The 19402-nt window shown below is 38.0% G+C and overlaps 2 protein-coding genes across 3 annotated transcripts; both read right to left on the bottom strand.

Annotated features, from left to right (window-relative positions):
* Nucleotides 1-3189: 3189 nt before the first annotated feature.
* Nucleotides 3190-5060, bottom strand: LOC117212495. The gene is made up of 3 exons (XM_033457389.1): nt 4903-5060; nt 4553-4637; nt 3190-3604 (listed from the first exon to the last, which is right to left on the bottom strand). Exons 1-3 carry the CDS (start codon nt 5058-5060, stop codon nt 3407-3409), a joined length of 441 nt encoding a protein of 146 aa, XP_033313280.1. The 3' UTR covers nt 3190-3406.
* A 3794-nt stretch (nt 5061-8854) lies between these two features.
* LOC117211578 lies at nt 8855-19189 on the bottom strand. Of its 2 annotated transcripts, XM_033455607.1 has the most exons (10): nt 19000-19189; nt 18683-18923; nt 18259-18497; nt 17982-18153; nt 14196-14394; nt 13254-13493; nt 10773-10859; nt 9863-9994; nt 9634-9785; nt 8855-9051 (listed from the first exon to the last, which is right to left on the bottom strand). In XM_033455607.1, the coding sequence occupies exons 5-10, from the start codon at nt 14391-14393 to the stop codon at nt 8925-8927; spliced, it is 936 nt and encodes a 311-aa protein (XP_033311498.1). In that variant the 5' UTR covers nt 14394; nt 17982-18153; nt 18259-18497; nt 18683-18923; nt 19000-19189; the 3' UTR covers nt 8855-8924. The 2 variants fall into 2 exon arrangements, with proteins under 2 accessions (XP_033311498.1, XP_033311506.1); XM_033455615.1 differs by lacking the exons at nt 17982-18153; nt 18259-18497; nt 18683-18923; nt 19000-19189 and adding an exon at nt 17061-17941.
* Nucleotides 19190-19402: the final 213 nt, after the last annotated feature.

The raw sequence follows: 19402 nt of genomic DNA, 5'->3' as shown, positions 1-19402 counted from the left end.
TTGAAACGCGTTGCGACGCATCGACACCTAAGTTTCGCGTAATCAGCTTCGGTTTACCTGCGCGTTATCGATTCCTTTCAGTTCGTGGCGCGATACCGAACTTGAAACGCGTATTTCAAAATGTGCCAGCATTTCCCAATTCCATTGTCGTGATCGGTACTAGGAGGTGGATCGCGAAGAATACAAAATCGAAGACTAAAACGAAATAGCCAGAAACACGGTTAACCGAGAGCCACGGATTTTCTAATTGCGCGTTATCGAAGCAACTAGCAACGAACGAACCGAGCGATCGTGAAAATTATTCGCGTCTACGTGATTCTGCTTTTCAATATCTGTCGGATAAAGTTCGGCCAAGCATCGAGAAACAAAATACAACGATCAGAGTCTAGCGTAAATTACGTTCGGTATCGTTGCCACCCTCCGCGATATGTCGAAAACGAGATAGTTTATCCAATTATGATGATTGGTCGAGTTTCTTTATGTAATTATTCTATTTTAGGCTCGTTACGTTCTATTTCTCAAATAATTTCTTTTGAAATTTTATTATTTTTAGTATTTTTTTTATTAATAATTTTAATTGAGGATTATTCTTTTTATATATTTGTTAAATTTCAATATAATATTATTTTTTTTTCTTATGTATCCTTTATATATTATTTTTGTTATTAGTGCATTAATTGATTTAAATAAATTCCATTTGATTCGATCGAGGGAGAGTCAGAATTAGTTTCTGCATTTAATGTGGAATATTATAGAAGAATAATAAATCGGCATCTTTCGGGCCTTGTTCATCGACCAAGACGCAATTCCGACTGCTGCATCGATACAAGTTGCTTCCGTAATCGAACTGCATGGCCCGTAACACGCGTCGCTGCTAAGCTAAATCGCACGAAGAGCCCAAAACGCGCATCGCGACGTGTTGGAACGCGTACAGGAGCCTCGAGGGAAACTCGTAAAACTCACTGGGCCGTCGCAGCCCGATTACAACCACCCTTCCAGCCTCCCTTAGCAATACACGTCGTTACACGGTTACTTTTTAAGCTACTTGACGACTAGCGGACGTCTACCGAGATATTTCGATGTTTCTAAAGAAAAAAAAATATGTTGTGTAAATAAAAAGAGAATCGGAGGGCGCATGTCGCGGTGACGCTGCAGAGAATCGTGGTATGAGAGAGTGGGAGAGAAAGCGACAAGAGAGGAGAGAGATTAAGGGGAAATGAAGAAAAAGAAAAAGGAAGAGAGCGAGTGTGAGAGAAAAAGCGAGCGATAAGAAAGAAGGGAAGCAACCGGACGGAGAAAGAGAATAAAAATGGTGTTTGTGTTTTGACGGCTGGCTCAATCATTTCAAACATCGCGTTCCTCTAGACACTAGACTGTAGAATGCTCTCTCGCCGTCAGCAAGTTGTGAGACCGGAGGCAGCAGCGTGTACCGGAAGTTGTGGAGTTCCGTGGTCAAGGAATCGTCCACGAGGCGAGAAATCTATGAAAAAGACGAGAAAAGAAGGAAAGGAAGGAACCGTTTGTTAGAAAATATCGCGAATGTTCAGGAGTGTTAACTATAGATGGAAATACACAGGTTTTGCAATGTTAATCCAAGGCAAATGGTTCTCGATGTGAGATCGTTCGACACGACAACGAGCTTCTTCCGCCCCATCTTTTTCCTCTGAAAAAATCTTCTGACGTCGCTTAAGTTTGACTGGAACGTGTTCGTAGGCCTCGTAGTAATATCAGAAGATTTTATTATTATTGTCTGCTATTGCTATTATTCGTTGACGCAGATATGTCTGAATTTCCCTTTCGCTTCCGCCGTTTAATGAAATTGTCACGTTAACGTTTTTTTATTAATTTATCGCCATATATTGATACGTTATTCGTCGTTAAGTTAACATTAAAAAAATTCACGTTAATACTGCACCACAGACGAAACGATGTTCTTTTTAGTTTAGAAGCCAATCGAATCGAAAAAGAGTGCAAGTCAATTTTTTTGGTATTACTCGATAATGATTATTATTCGACGTTGAAAATGAAAGATAAAAATTAAAATGTTATTCTCGCGTTGGTTACGAATAAGATTAGAGTGGTACGATCGCCAGACGATACTCTACGAACAAAATTCGCATAAGATGGAGTTTGACCCATAATAGCTTTCGACAATTAATCACAAATTATTGTACGTTAATTAGAAAAAATGTAACACGGTGATCTTGCAATTACTCTGCGGAAAATTAGGCGTATCTGAGTTGAATCGCTCCCGATTCGATCTTGATGATCCTCCGGTGGGTCGTTCAGAGCTCGTCGCTGGTCGAGTCGTCTTATTGAGGAACCGGAAGTTGCACGTAAAGCGGTGATCATCGTTGTATCGCGGTGAAAGGAGCGTCGAGATGACGAAGAGAAAAGCAAGGAATATTCGAGTAACAGAGCGAAGAAATAAATATTTATAGGTCCGACAATGGGAAACGATCGACTCGCGTTGTTAATTAAAGTAATAGGGAAATTGAAGAAACAACTCCGCTCGGTGTTAACTGTAATAAGAATCTTTTTCTTTAGGCGCGAGGAAAAAAAGAGAGATGGAAAGAAGAAGAGAAAAGAAACGAGGGAGAAAGAAAAAAAAATAGGAGAAAAGTGGCGTAAAAGACAAAAAAGAAATCCGTAGGAAAGAAGATAAAAGCAAGAAGCTTCGTCGCGGACGGCTCTAAGCCTGTTATTTTCTGAGAAACAGCAAATTATTTATTCCTATAGAGTCTATTCTTATAAATATAATAACTTTCGACTGAGTTCCGCGTCGACTTACCGGAAGTAACGTGTTCGTATCCGCAAATTCGTTCGCGCGTAAAACGATTATAAGAAATTTCGAGGATGAACAAATAAAAAAAAAAGAAAGAAAAAGAAGAGAGAAGAAAAGAACGTAAGAAAGAGATGGACATTTTTCGCTGTATATATGTATGTTTATTCTCAAAGAAATTATACGGCTATTATTATATACATATATATATATATATACACACACACACAAATGAAAGAATTACATTACGAACAAGATATAAATAAATAAATAAATATGTATATATATATATATGTATGTATATACAGAAAGAGAAGAAAAATTGGAATTACGAAAGACGAAGAGGGAAAAGAGGAAAAAAATAATGGCGGAGTGTGAATTATGAGAATAACGTATGATGCTACTTATACGATATTTCGAAGCACGTCTGTTTATGGAATTGTTACAGAATGAATTCAATAAATATTATCTTAATACGATTTCAATGCTGGCGATCTTTTAACGATGACATTGTTAAACGTGTACGAGAACAGCTTGCGATTCTGGTCTCGGTGCAAAGTTCTTCATTTTAATTCATCTACTTTCAACTAACTCTGTACTGAATCATTGTGTACTAATCTGATTTCATTTAATATATTGACTGTTAAGCCTTTGGATCTTGGATTTTGCTGGCGTCCTGTAACTACTGACGCGCTTCGTCTCCTCCCTCTTAGCATTCTCCTTTTCCTCCTTCGAGTCCACCACCACTGGCTGATCGTTGTCACGCAGAACAATCGTTGCCGCTGTCGTCGTTATCATCGAATTCTGGTCCTGCATCGATTGCTGAAAATACGGCATAGATCAGTAAGTCGGGCGTAAAAGTACATTTTCTTCAATATGATAGATTCAATATTTAAGGGGGTATTCTGGTCTAGAAATTTGAAAAAATCGAACATTTTTTTTCTCATATTTCCAAAGTTTAGACATTCAAGAATATACCTTTAAAAGGATTTTTCGAAATTTCAATTATTTTATGAGTTACAGCCATTTTTGTGACGAGGCATCTGCTCCGGGACCAATGTGCAATAAAACTTTAAACGCGTTTTTCTCGAAACTACATTTTCCGAGTTGGCGTGCACGATATCTCAAGTTCTAACGAACCGATTTATTTTAAATTTGGTCCGAATATTCCTTATATACTCCTCTATCGTCCGGACCACGCTCAGCTCAAAATCCTTAATATTACTATTTTTTAAGCGTTCGGAATTGTCAAAAAAACGTGCGAAATAAGAAATTTTTTTTCAAACGGCCGTCATTTTGCGAAAAAATGTTGTATTGACTTTTCCAAGGTTCAGACGATAGCGGCATCCATATTAATTAAGAATCCGTTCGCATTTTTTGTTTCGGGTGACCAGAAGGGTTGATATCACGCACGCCACGACACCCCATTTTTTTGGCAGCACCCACTTTACCAGCTCGTAACTTTTTAAATATTGAATCTTTTTTTTCAGTGAATTTTTTACGTAATCTCGAAATATCAATAAACAAATGCTAACAAGAAGGATAGCAAAAATATTTTTTGTTCCGCTTGTACAGAGCTTCAAAAATCGGCCGAAATTCGTGCCTCTAGACCAGAATACCCCCTTAAAGAAAAAGTAGGAGAAAGAAAGATAATGTCTGTACTGTAATTAGTCACCAAAGGAATGTTTGTTCATTTTAGGTGTTGTGAATTAATTAGATGGAAATTTTTCGAAGAAGATTCGCAGATAGTTCGATAGGAAGAAAAGTTACCTGCATGATGTTTAGTAAGAAGAGAAAAGCAAGCAACGTTAGAGCACTGAGTGCAGCTCCCTTGTCGCCTCCTTTGCCTTTGCCACTGAAAATATTCGTAACACCACGATAATTATCTGAATAATTATAATATAAATATAATAATTATAATGATGATAATAATTTAACGACAATCTAACTAACAATTGATTATCTCAGTAATTTAGTAACAACGATCAAAAAGTAAGTAAGTTCGTAGCACAAGCTGTATATTTTTGTAAAAGAATTATTTCTTTGTCATTTGTATCAAGATGCCACGATTTTGCCAGTTATGCAGCACGAGAATTCTAATCGATATTAGCGTTCTTCACCCTCGAGAACTATGATGATATCCTCCAGATTCGCTATGATGGTATCCTCCAGATCCGCTGTGGTGGTAGCCACCAGCAGGGCCACTATGGTACCTATCAACATTAGGATAATAAGAATCCTTGTAGCCTCCAAAGTTCATCAAGGATTTAAACGTCATCTGTAAGAAGGTTTATCGACAGTTTATAGAAATGCATCCACAGTTACCATTTTTAACGTCTTTTAAAAAAAAAAAAGAAAAGTACCTACCACGTTTGGTACTTCGAAAAAGTCATAAATTTCGAAAGAAATAATTTCAACGGTTGGTAAAAATTTTGATCTGTGCTACTGCTTTCAGTACTTTGCCAAGTATTTAATTCTGAAGGAAAATAAATTATAATAGAAAAATTGTAAATTTAGAAGAAATTCATCAATAGATTCGAACATCGTTTGCAAGTATATTTGCCAACAGAAAAATTAATTAATTAATAATGTATCGGTACAATCGATTTTCAAAGGATCTGTAATTATGCAGGAGAATTCGAATTTTCTTGATAGAAAGCACTTTCGAGTCACAGGTGTCTCACCTTCAACGAATCACCGACAAACGCGCGAAGAAGCTTCCGTCTTTCGCAACCTTCCGTCTTTGCGCGTTAATTCACACTGTTTCGCGCAAGGAACCAACAGTTTGTTCTTCTTGCTTTTGGTCACGGACTGTGATTCTCTTGGTGTTGTTCGCGCCTGTCCGCTGGTTGCACCGGTTAAACGCACAATGTCCTCGTTGTCGCAGAAGCGAAGATAATTTTTGTTATCATGAAGATCTGCAGACACATTGTTCCCTATCTCAGCAACAGAATGTCTTTAAACCGAGTAATTGCTGAGACAGTTGACCTAGATGGGTTCAAGGAACAAGTAGGATTTTCACGAAGATTCGACATTTAAGGAGGTATTCTGGTCTAGAGGCACGAATTTCGGCCGATTTTTGAAGCTCTGTACAAGCGAAACAAAAAATATTTTTGCTATCCTTCTTTTTAGCATTTGTTTATTGATATTTCGAGATGAAGTAAAAAATTCACTGAAAAAAAAGATTCAATATTTAAAAAGTTACGAGCTGGCAAAGTGGGTGCTGCCAAAAAAATGGGGTGTCGTGGCGTGCGTGATATCAACCCTTCTGGTCACCCGAAACAAAAAATGCGAACGGATTCTTAATTAGTATGGATGCCGCTATCGTCTGAACCTTGGAAAAGTCAATACAACATTTTTTCGCAAAATGACGGCCGTTTGAAAAAAAATTTCTTATTTCGCACGTTTTTTTGACAATTTCGAACGCTTAAAAAATAGTAATATTAAGGATTTTGAGCTGAGCGTGGTCCGGACGATAGAGGAGTATATAAGGAATATTCGGACCAAATTTAAAATAAATCGGTTCGTTAGAACTTGAGATATCGTGCACGCCAACTCGGAAAATGTAGTTTCGAGAAAAACGCGTTTAAAGTTTTGAGACAAGTTTACTCGGACGAGATCTACCGTCTACTGTCCATTTCTGTACTACTGTCCATGGCTGTAACTCATAAAATAATTGAAATTTCGAAAAATCCTTTTAAGGGCATATTCTTGAATGTGTAAACTTTGGAAATACGAAAAAAATTTTCGATTTTTTCAAATTTCTAGTCCAGAATAGCCCCTTAACTTCGATTCTTTGAATCTTTAAATTTTTGGATCTTTCAATTTCTTCATTTTTTAATATCGAGGGATAAGGCGGGGCAGCCAGCTACGCTCGTTAAAGCCCAGAACTGAAGACGACGCGTCGCGAGTTCGAATCCTCGGCATAAAGGACTTCGAAAAAGGGACGGAAAAACCAAAAATATCGAGGGATAAAAGAAAAAACACGTCATTCAGATATTACACGGAACCTTTGTTAATAAAAAAGATTGTGGTAAAAAAATTTACACTATATTCACCTGTCTTATGTTGATTTCTAATTCCAAATCAAAGAGACTAGACAAAAAGTAGCGTTACATTTTACATGAAAATTCGACTTAATCGTGGTTCTAAATGTTGTAAAAGGCGGTCGATTTAATCGGTTGATCGATGTGGTGGGTTCGTTGAACGACAGCTTCGGAAAGAGGATCACCGTTCTCGTTTGGTCTCGACACGGTTCTCGCGTATGAAGCTAAATGAAATCTTTAACGAAATTTGTCGTTGCGTTTAATTTAGAGGATTACTGAGACGACTGTCCTGGTTGGATTCGAAGACTGTGAATGTTCATGAGTATTTTGATGAAGATTTAACGCTGATGACGCCAGCAACGATTTTCAGAGAGCGTCGGTTAGCTCGAGGACTTTTAAGAAAGGAAAGTTGTCACAGCGAGAAGCTAACGCGACTTTGGTCCAATAATCGGCGTATTAATTGCCTTAATTGTTATTAATGAATTTTATGTAGAGGACGCGTGCAAAAATAACGAAAGCGAGAGTTACAAATTTGTACAAAAGATTTGAAAATTTATAATTTATAATTGAGGGACTAAGGATTTTGAAGGATTTCGAGGACTAAGATTTATCAATAAGACCGTTTATTAATTTCAATTGAGATATCATCGTACCGCACATCATACATACAACTTACGTCTAAGAGATACGCTAACTGAGCTAAATAGAACAGAACGTGGCTATTGTGAAAAAACTCCACCCGTGTGTTTGTCTGTTTGTGTGTGTGTGTTTACGTGTATACATATATAATACCTATATACAATAGATAATTTTGAGCGGGTGATAAAACAAACACAATATCCTGAGACGTTAACTCGTAAAAAAGAAAACTAGGGAGGGGCATTCCAACGTACAAATTTCCTCGAATCCCATTGAAACAAGCCAGAAAAAAAGATTCGAAGAAACTCGTCAATCTGATTTACCAAACGTAAAACATCCGACAACTCAAAGCTCGTCTTCCTCCCCTAAACGAAGAAACTGTCTCGCTAGATGCGAACAAGCTAGAGATTAAATATTGAAGATGTCGACCCGGATCGTGGCAAAAAGAAAACGCAGATTCAATTCAAACAGAGATTAACAATGCAGATATTACAATTAACGTTCGATAATTGATTTTCATGGAAAAGAACGGGTCCTCCCTTTGCGTGGTAGCTGTTCGAGTCTCGACTACGGGCTAACTCTATGTCCACTAAGTTCAATAAATAGAAATAAATATCGTGATTGTCGTAGAGACCTGTCCAAACGGTACACAGTTCGTCCAGGCCCTGGAATCTCATTCAGTCTACATCTACTTTAAAGTGTATTATACTCTCGCTATTGTTTCGTGCACGGCCTCTTCTCACGCGTATTCCTCTCTGTCGCGAACTCCTTTTACGTAAATGAACTCTCAGGATCCGCCAGGAACGTTTCCACATCCCAGAGAACTCGGAGAGTTTTATCAATCGTTACGGATTATCGACCAATTAATAGCAACGCTGTCGGACACGTTGATCGACCAATAAATTAACACACTGTTCACTAGCTATTTTATGCAAACATTGATGCATACTACTTGATATTTTATCCAAAATGAACGCCTGTATCACCAGCCACAACGTCCGTGCGTGTAAACACGAGTTTACTAGTGACTGGTCAACAATGTATTAAAAACTGATCATTAATCGATCAATAAAACCTATGATTTCGTCAATTCAGATCGGATCTTACTTTCGTTATAATTTCGCTTCGACTAAGTCTCGGTTCTAAATGTTCCAATTTAAAATTGGTCGATCGATGAGGCGAGTTCGTCGAACGAGAGCTTCGAGAAGAGGATCACCATTCTGGTTTGGTCTCGACACGGTTCTCGCGTATAAAGCTACTCTTCCATCGGTGCGATTTAAACTTCGGCACACGACACACCCGGCCAAGATACTCCAAAAGTTAATAGAAAATCTTTTAACGAAGGAATGATCATTATAAACGGAATTCCTCGTTGAGTTTAATTTAGAGAAGTTAGGAATAACCGAGTGCGCGTCGCAGAGAGTCTAAATCGTACTTGAAGGAATCGAAAAGGGTTTTCATACGGCGTTGCAGTCCATGAACAGGGTTCTGCAATCTTCACCGGTGCGTCCGCGTCGACCTGCTTCGTACAGTGCTTCGAAACCTACTCCGCTCTGCCTTTGGAGCAGGTAACTTGTCGCGTACCTTGAAAATGTAAGAAATTTTATTTATTACTCGTTTATTATTGCAAGTATTACGTTGTTTGCCAGCGTCGGTCAATCACTGTTTTCTTTGTTAATGTTATGTAGATTCACAATCGAGGAGCTTTCTGGCAATCCAGTCCATAAGACAAAATGACGAGTTAGGTAGATTGTGTCGAAGATACTTTTAATATTTTGTACACTCTCTAACTACTGTGATACCTGAGTTTTAATTGCTTTGTGTCAACTGTTAATTTGAAAATCTGAAACTTTTCAACTCTGGAAATCTAAGAATGTAAAAATATAGGGATTACAGGATTTAAAAGTTCGAAAACTTGGATTTCGAGAATTAGAAGACTCGTAAGTTTAGAAATTTGAGAATTTTAAACATCGGATATTTGAAAATTTGGAAATGAAATGTGTCAGTGCGACGAATTGAAGAACTTTGTTCTTTTATACGTTTATAGAATAATTCAAATATTTAACTAGAAAAGCATTCATCGCCTATATATATACTTACTATATATATTCTTCCCAGAAATCTTCTCAATTGGAAGAACACTACAAGAAAAATAAAGGCACTTACGATCCAAGTTGACAGAAGATAGAAGACGTCCCCTGAGCATCTGCAACACACTCTGCACTGGCCTCGCAGAGGGCTCTTTCGGCGCAGCCTCGTTGACCTTCATCTTCTGCACGACCAACGTTATTAAATGACTTCACTGACCTCATGTAGCCCTAAAATAAAAATCGCGTTAATCTCAGAACGGATAAAAACAGAATAGGTTTATGCAAAAAATTATATTTTCAAGTACCTTGAGCATGGAAATGGAGGCGACTGCAGCTTCTGAAACCGTGTCTCGTCTTCCCATAGACCTAGCTGCCAGGGAACGATGAGAGAACGAGGTCTTCAACGCGTCCAGAAGATTGATCACTATGCTAATGAACTGTTTCGGAGAAATTGATCCATTAAATACGTGTAAGAATTATAATACTAGGCGAAATCAACAGAGCAAAAGCATTATTCTACTCGTGGAAAGCGTACTTTTTATTTTATTTTAGCTTATCGACGCTTCGTCAATTCCTCTGTCATTGATCTTAATAAAATTTTTCACGAAAACTTCATTGTAAAATTTAGAAGTGATAAATAGACTGTGGATTTTTATGCATCTGTGGGGAATTCGAAGATACATAAAATACTTAAAACAGAATGCTGAACCCCCTGAGTATTGCAACACCAACAGCACCAGCGTATGTATACTTTGCTACTGCATCAAATTCGAAGATACAAGATGCAACTTAAAAATACCCAACGATATGCAATCGCTTCTAACCAATACAAGAAGACAATGTGAAAAATGCCCTAAGTTTCCTAAAGGAGATAAATCTTTTGCACCGCCTATAGAAGTATATAAAACTGTACTAATTCGCTAGCTAATAACTAATTAATTATTTATTCATATTTATGGAATGCATGTAATTGTGATTACTTGTTAATATCTTAGCAGGGTGTGTGACGAAGGACAAAAAATAAAACGCATATACGAAGATATATAAAATATCCAAAGTAGAATACTCTGCTTCTTTAGTTATTTAGAAAAATATGTATTTCGTATAAATATCCATAGTCTATATTCTAGTGTATCTTTTGACGAAACGTCAATTAGAAAAAGAGACAGAAGGAGTGAAATCATTCATGTACAATGTGTTCGATCAGGTACTAACCTCGGAAGCGTTTTTAGCCATGACAGCAACCTGATCGGGGTCTCTGCCCTGTCCTAGAAACGCGCCCAGCACCGCAGTCAAAATGCCCTAAACAACCGACACCAGCCATGTGCTCTAAGTTAACATTCTCTGATGATATATTTACAAAGGAGATCGAGTCTGTAACGTTGCCCCAAGCAACAGATTATATTCTATAATTTACACGAAATCACAGTAACGTACGATCTTCAATTACGAAACTATTCTATAATACATTACAATTTTAGAATTAAACAAATATTCCGTCGAACGGTAAGGAAGGAAGTTAGACAAAAGTTAAATCGAAAAGGTATTTTCTTTACCCATTGATAATACTAAAAGACATTATTTTAGGATTTTAGGATTCATAGAATATTTTTAAAAAGTATCGAACGAAAGAGAACGAAGTTGGATCGAAACCGGATCGAAAGGGAAATTAAGTCGTTTAGAAAACGTGAAGATCGTTAACGTGTCCAGGGTCCCCTTAATTGCAACAGCAGACAGTAGAGCTCGTTAAGGGAAGTAACAGCTCGTGTCGACAAACGACTCGTACGTCGTTGTGATTTCTCTTTTAAAAAGAATTGCGTACAAAAGTAAGAGGACGTAGAAGCGACGATATTATTTTACAATGCGTGCACGAACGACACGTTCCATCATAGATAGAAAAACAGCGATATCTTCTTCTCGAATTCTAAACGAATATTTCTTTAGGAGAAAGACGAACGTCTCTCCGTGTTCCGTTTCATGCTCAGCGATGTACAGTTTACAGCGTAGACGTGCTACTAATTCTAATTTCGGCCCGCCGTCCACGGAGTGTCGCTTCATAGAAACGTAAGCGTAATCTATTAGACATAACGATACGTCTCAGATGTCGAGTACGCTACTGAAAATGTTAAACACTTGTCGTCATGACAAGAACGCGCAGCAACGAAAACGGTTTGCCGATGTTCAGGCGCATGTTGCTTTACGACGACCGTACTGAAGCTCGGTCTGCACATCGAAAAAACATGTCATGATGCATCGACACTCAGCTTTCGCAAAATCTGCATCAGTTTTAACCTACGTTGAAACACATGTTTCAAAATATTCGATTATTTTCCAACTCCAGTATTGTCGTCATCAATCGGACTATCGCAGATCATAAATTGATCGATGTGTTGATTATAAAAAAATACAAAATTAAAGATTCTCCTCGAAAGGAAATTTATTTCCTACGAAATCGTATTCGGTATCCTAATTCCTGCATGAGATAATTTCGATACAAATCCGCCGATACAGATCTACGTACACTGTAACGTGTCTGACGAAAGCTGCTTACCGATGCATGGTAATATGTTTCGACGCGTAAAATTTCGTTTCACTGTTGGTATCAACGCGCTAATACGCGTCTATGAAGCGACGCTTCGTGGATAGCGGACCTTAGCTATTCAAATGTACAGCGTTACTGGAATCTAGACAAAATGCTACGAAAGGAGGGGTCGATCGAACGATTCCATGGTAAATACATCGAATCGTAGACAACATTCTACTAGAATTTGAAAAAAAATTCTACAAAAAGTTCTATAAAACTATATGAGTGGCTATTACCATGGAATAATTCAGTTGAGCCTACAATGCGTTTGACCCAGATCGGTTCTCGCGGTACAGTCAGTTCAGCTTGTGCTTGCTTTCGTTACGCGACCCGAATCAAGATGAAAGTCTCGGAAACTCGCTGTTCCTGTTGCGCGAAACCGTTTCAAGTAACCCTCCGATTGCTTTCTAACTCTGTTTCTTAGTCGCGAACATGTCCAATATTAATTCCGATCAAGTATACAAAGTTTTCTAATAATCACGGTACAAAGGGAAATGATTCCGCGTGAAAAAGCAAATCGAAGACATAGAGCAAACTTTGTTCGTACGTCGTTTTGCTTTCGAGAAAATCGAGTTTCAAAAGTCATCAGCTATACCCGAACTTCGTTAATTGCGGACCGAACGATAGCGAATAATCAGCAGGAAAATATAGAATAAAATTTGGTTTTGAAGAAAAATAATTCTAGAAATTCGTCACACGCCTGTACGAGGTTAAATTCTTAACTAGAGATGATCAAGCTCTATTTCTGTGAAAACAATTTAAACAATTAGTCTAACGAGGCTTTAAAACAATTAGTAGATTATTCCCCGACACCAAGCAAATTTTCAAATTGGATTTTCTCAAAAACAAAGCGCTGCCTGAAGAAATTATATTCTATATTTTCGACTTATTTTTTCACGTACGACCATCCCCCTGCCGATTAATAGAACGTGCCGTGACTAATAGAACACGCTGTATGTTATCATGAAACATATCGCAGCATGAACATACCTAAAAAATGATACGTTTGATTTTTAGGTAATGGATGGACTAAAGATTCTACGAAATTTGACGTGGAAGCGGAAATGACCGTAATCAAAGGGAAGAAATGTGTGATGTTGTTGCGAGAGTACCTGCATGGGGCTGCTCTGATTATCAACCTTGTCGATACCATCGACAGGTTGTTGAGGACCTCCTAGAAGAGCGGTGAGCACCCTGAGTCCTACTGACAGTAAATTTGCCCAAGGACTGGCTGGTGCTCCATCGTCGATCTCGTTTTTGCTTGGACCGGCTACACCGCCTGTTTGCCCTAAGAGCATCTGCATCAGCATGCTCAGCATGTTCGACCACGAAAACCCGGTACTGCTACCTTCCTGGTGGAACAAAACGGAGAAACGTTTAGTCTAAAATCGAGAAAATGGAAGTTCGAAACGAATCAATTTGCACGAGAAGAAATAAATATCAGGTTGTCCCAAAAGTTCCTTTCGTTTTACAAGGAAATAACAGATGCACAACATTCTTTATTTTATATTATTTCATTGAATTATGTGTTTTGTACTATTGCTACAAAATGGATCATACATTGACTTATGGCAAATTACATTGGATCATATTGAATTATGCATTTTCTTTTTTATTACTACAAAATGGATCATACATAATTCAATAAAATAATATAGAAAGGAAGAGAACGTTGTGAATCCATTACTTTCTTGTAAAGCGAAAAAAACTTTCATAGACAACCTAATACGACTATAAATGATGATGTTAATTATTATTATTGTATACTACATATGTATAATAATGGACAAAAGAAAATTTATAAAATAAGAGGTGTGAGAGTAAGCCAACGTAATTTTCTACCAAGAAAATTCTTATTTTTCTTCTTTTTTTAAGTATATTCTGAAAAATATGAATCTGCATAAAAATTCGCAGACTAATAACATATGTATGTATACGCCGTGGGATAGAAGACTGTTAGCAATATGGTAAAAAATATTTTGTACTAAAGAGTTACTAAAATACATAGTGTATCGATTTAAAAAAAAAATTAAAAAATGTTTCTAATAGTTTACTTGAATCTGATTGGTGCTGATGTCGTCCAGGTCATCGAGGGCGACCTTCTTCATGGCGTTTGGCTTCTCCGCGAATTTCCTCTCGTCCCTCACCTGCTGTTGGAACTGTTGCGGATATTGAGGATGCTGTGGCAGTGATGCTGCTTGTCCAAGAACAAGCGCCACCAAGCATAGCGACACGTACTGATTGTATTTCATTCTGAAAAGAAAATTCAACCTTCTCCATCATCGTCGATCAATACCAAAAGAGCGATCGACTCGATGATTAATTAGAAAAGAGAGTTCTTCGTCACAAGTAAATGTAGTAAGCCTGATGCAACACTCTCGCTCTCTCTCTCCCTCTCTCTCTCTCTCTAACATCGAATGACTCAAAAGAGAAAACACGGATGGAGGGCCGAAGTTCAAGAAGAATTCAAACTCTTTATATGGAATCAGAAAAATGTCACAGCTTCCGTTCTTAACGCTGCTACGACCCTCGGATTTGTATGTTTCAATCTTGCTCTCACTGTTGCAAACGAAAAGGTTTTTAGTATTTTAAGAGAATGTTTAACATAAGATAATATTTAAAATAAATAAAATATTGAAGTTGTACACACCAATAAGAGACTTTTGACGATGAGAGGAGACAACAGCAGAGCTGAATTTATTTTTCTACCTCTTTTCCTTTAAACAATTATATGCTCTCTCAAGGAAGAGAGTCCTTAATTACGCGTAAATGTAACTGACGCCACGCTCTCTCCAGCATCGAATGACTCAAAAGAGAAAACAAGAACGTAGAACCGAATCAAGAGGAATTCGAATTCACTATATCGATTCACGCTCCAAATATGTCGCAGCTTCCGGTCTTCAATTTATTCATCTATCTGCTTTCCTTTGAATGATTGAACGAATACTATAATAACTACGAACTCTCTCAAAATTTCTAGAATCAAACTTACAAACAGATGAAAATAATCTTCCACGTCGATTACTAAATCGCGAATGTTTATACAGATTCACGCTCTTATGAACACAATTACCAAAAATGAAATTTAAATAGAGATTTCTTTCATCTTTTACGTACTACGAAGAAATACAGTAGTTTGGATACTCTTTACATTTTTGTATCTAAATCTGGTGAATGAGAATTCAATATGAATGAAAATAACCATACAAATTCATACCCTTGGAAACATGATTGAAGGGAATGAAATTTAAATAAAGATTTTGCCCATCTTCTGAATACTGCAACGAGTATCGTACTTTGGATACTCTTTACATTTTTGTATCTCAATCTGGTGAATGAGAATTCAATATAAATGAAAATAATCATACAAATTCATACCCTTAGAAACATGATTAAAGGGAATGAAATTTAAATAAAGATTTTGCCCATCTTCTGAATACTGCAACGAGTATCGTACTTTGGATACTCTTTACATTTTTGTATCTCAATCTGGTGAATGAGAATTCAATATGAATGAAAATAATCATACAATCGCACTTTGGAAATTTTTTATATTCTTGCTCTTAAACTTCCCGTAAATGCAACTGCACTTTGCCAGTCTATCGATTACAAATATTCAACCAGAAGTACCTGGTAACCGGAGCGGGAAATAATTTTTCTTTTTTTTTTTTTTTTGATATACCATATAATGTAGAAAGACATAGTGGCCAGAGAAGATTCTACATATTCTTAATTAATACAAAAAGAGGATCGTAGGATGTACACGGTTCCGTGATCTCGATGGAAGGCTACGTTCATCTAGGTAGTCCGGTATCGATAACCTTGATCTTGAGCCTCGAAGCGTTGGTGAGGAAAAAGCGAAGCGATCGCGGGCACGCGAAACGAATAAAGCGGAATGGTACTGGCGTAAAGCGGAGGAACGACGCATCGAGCGACAGGAAAGTGTGTCAAAGCGGTTAAGGTCATCCTGGCAACACCAAGTAGCCCACTTCTCGATCGAAGCTACCGGTTTGTTGAACCCGGCAGGTACCGTTACCTGAAAACGCGGTCGCGACCTACTGACGTCTTCCTCGTCCTCGACTGTACCGGTTGGTTAGTCGAGGAAGAAAAATAAATAAATAAAAAAATGAAAGGAAGAACGTTGCCCAGCAAAAGGAAATCATAGAAATCCGATCTCCCTGGGTAATTAAAAAGGGAGTTGAACAAGTTTCTGATAAATGTTCGAGAAAATTAAAATGGAAGATTGAGTACGGTCGACATATAACAATATACGATACAAATAAAAGAAAGAATTAAGAAACACTTCTGTGTTTTGGCGATGATTATTCATAGATAAAGAAAGAATTTAAAAAAAAAGTTCGTTCGTTTCTTGGATTCAATGATAGAACGTAAGTGAATAGAGGAATTCCAAGGAATGGTTTTCGAAAGCAAATAGAAAAGACGTAGCGTGAAGCCACGCCTCTCGAAAACGGTACCTGCCGCGGAGGAAAAATCGCGAACGATTTCTAACTGTTGCCGGCATCTGTAAAAGGCATTTGCTACCCGTTCCTAGCTCGTCGAATTCGTTCGCGTATCGTCGATTTCTAGCACGACAGAAAGAATCTTCCATATTCGATGCCCTTACATCGAACATTGATACTCTCGACCATGGAACAAGTGTTATAAATCGAGCTTAAAATTATTTTCGTTGAAAGAGCGATCGAACCGAGCTTTTGAAATTATATTCCCACGGGTCCAGACTATGTAAGTACGAATGCAAAATGATCTGTCAGAATTGGAACTGGAAAAAAATGGAAAAGTTCGTTGAACGATCGTACGAGAGAATTTCGATAATTTGAACGTTAAATCGCAGTAATCGGAGGAAAGTAACGTGTGATACGCGAGTGTCGACGTATCTGGGCAAACTGTAAGGTACTTACTTCGTTACTTCCAGGTAGACTTCCTTGACACTGACTCTCAGTTCTGAAGATGAAATTCCACGCGAGGTGTTCTATATAGCTTGCGGATTCACGTGGGGGTAAGCCGCACGGCCAATGACCACACACCTTTGGCACTATTTTCAATGGAACGGACCAATCCTCTGCCGCTTCTGTTCGCTGTCGATCCCGAAGGTCTACTTTTCGAATACTTTTCGTCCAGATTTTACGGTTTCAACATTCCACCAGCCTTTTATCGCGATCGAATACTCTCGCACAAAACAATGTACGAACGAACGTTCGGTTACCGAGTTTTCCCTCCTTCCCTATGTTTTTGCTTCGTTGATTACTGAAATTATTTCTGACAAAGTTCAAAGGATGCATCTCGTAGTTTAATTATAATTCGCGTCTGTCCGGAACTGAGCTCGTGCTATATCATTCTCAAGCGTAGCTCTGCCATGGCTAGAACGTGGATACTTATGTATCTATGAGAAATTTCAAAGATTATAGCGCATAGATGTACACGATACTAGCTACTAATTAACCGTTAAGAGAAATAAAACAGAATAGCAACATTATGTAAGAATTAGGAATCCGATAGAAGAATCTGCTGTACTATAAGAAACTGGAAGTAAAAATCCAATCGATCTGCTTGTAAGGGGCTCTGAGCCTACAGTAAAAGAAACAAATAGAAACATATAAAATATGCAAAGTGTAGCATCATGACGTTCAATACGTGAAACAGATCTCCGGTCGCGTTACATTTCTCCAATAGCATTAATAGAAGTACAAATACAAAGTAGAGTGTTAGAGTGTCCAGTCACGACTGTTTACTCGAAAATGCAAATTCCACGAGACCGCAAAAATCTGTAATCATTGACGCTAGCGGTTTTTTCTTCCCAATGGAATAATTTTTCTACCTACTTACGGCATCGTTCCGAGCTTTCTTGTTTTCCTCGATTCCGTCGAGTTTATCAAGACGGTTAACACAGGCCAGTTAGAATACAAACGTATCGTGAATGAGATAAACTTTTCAACCGTTCTCCGGCTGTATCGTGTCATTAGTTCTTTCCAATAAGAACCACACGAAGGATTTCTAAAACAAACGTATAAAAGATGTTGGAAACTTTATCGTTCAATTATCTAAAGAAGGTCGATGTAGTCGAAGGTGTCGGTGAATATTAGAATATCCTGTTCGCACCGGCATCAACCAAACGAATTGGACGCGAAATAAAACGACGATGCATCGATCGATCGTTGGATTGGCCCATTCGCTCGTCCACAGCCGGAGGCTTTCCTTTTCTTCTTGAAGGCCCATTTCGCGTTGCGTGCACCCTAGACTAGGCGGTCGCGATTCATCATAACTGTTTCAGTAGCGGGATGCTGGAGTCGTGTCTTCTTATTAGGAGCATCTCGCTAATCACCGCGTATAAGAGCGACCTGCAATTCGCGAAAAAAATAAGTCGGACCTTCGGTGAACGTACTTGCGTACGTGTATTCGATTTTCTACGTTTCATCGTTCTTTGATACTTTTGATCAGTGGTCTATCGGTGTACAATTTTCGGACGCTCTATGAAAGAAATTCGATAGAAGAATTTCATTAGAACAATCGGGGACGGATTTACCTCGACGCTAATGACGCTGTAAACCCCGGAAAGCTATGAGAACCGGGAGGTGGCTGTCGAAAAGCTTGATGAACGATCTTCGGAATTACATAAAATACGTTTGTTGGTAGGCGAAGACTGGGACAATGATTTTAGTTTGGCTGGTACGATATCTGTTGAATCAACACGTATAGAATGTTCGAGATGGCCATCGAGCGCTCCATGTTGTATTCTGAAGTGTTGTGGAGGATCCTTGCGTTTACTAGAATACGTGAAAAACAATTGAATCGAACGGGACTCGCTTACCATGGCAGTTTTGAAGACGATTCTACACTGACCATCGTATCGTGCGTATCTTGTGACAGATTACCCGGAGGATAAAGATCATTTAGAAACTGAGATTAAAGAGATCGTTTGGAGACGTAAATATCAATTTCCTATTGGTTTAACAGGCATCCGTTTGATCAGGATAAACTTCTTTTAAATTTGGTTTACCTCAGAGCCCCTAAAGGGTTAAATCCGCCACTGAGCACATATATATATATATAATATAAATCCTTGGGGTAAATAAGACGATCGATTCTGGAAAATCAAGTTTATTTTGGGAATAAATTAAATTATATACAATAACAGTTAATAATAAATCTACTATAGATTTTACCTGTCGTACAAATGTTACCAATCGAGAATCGATTTTCTAAGCCCTAACTTACCGTTCTTCTCTCGTGATCTAATCTATTC

The sequence above is a fragment of the Bombus bifarius genome, unplaced genomic scaffold (assembly GCF_011952205.1).
Source record: "Bombus bifarius isolate JDL3187 unplaced genomic scaffold, Bbif_JDL3187 scf7180000007970, whole genome shotgun sequence".
Taxonomy (NCBI): domain Eukaryota; kingdom Metazoa; phylum Arthropoda; class Insecta; order Hymenoptera; family Apidae; genus Bombus; species Bombus bifarius.
The sequence above is the reverse complement of the archived record's forward strand: the minus strand, read 5'-3'. Positions and strand labels throughout refer to the sequence as shown.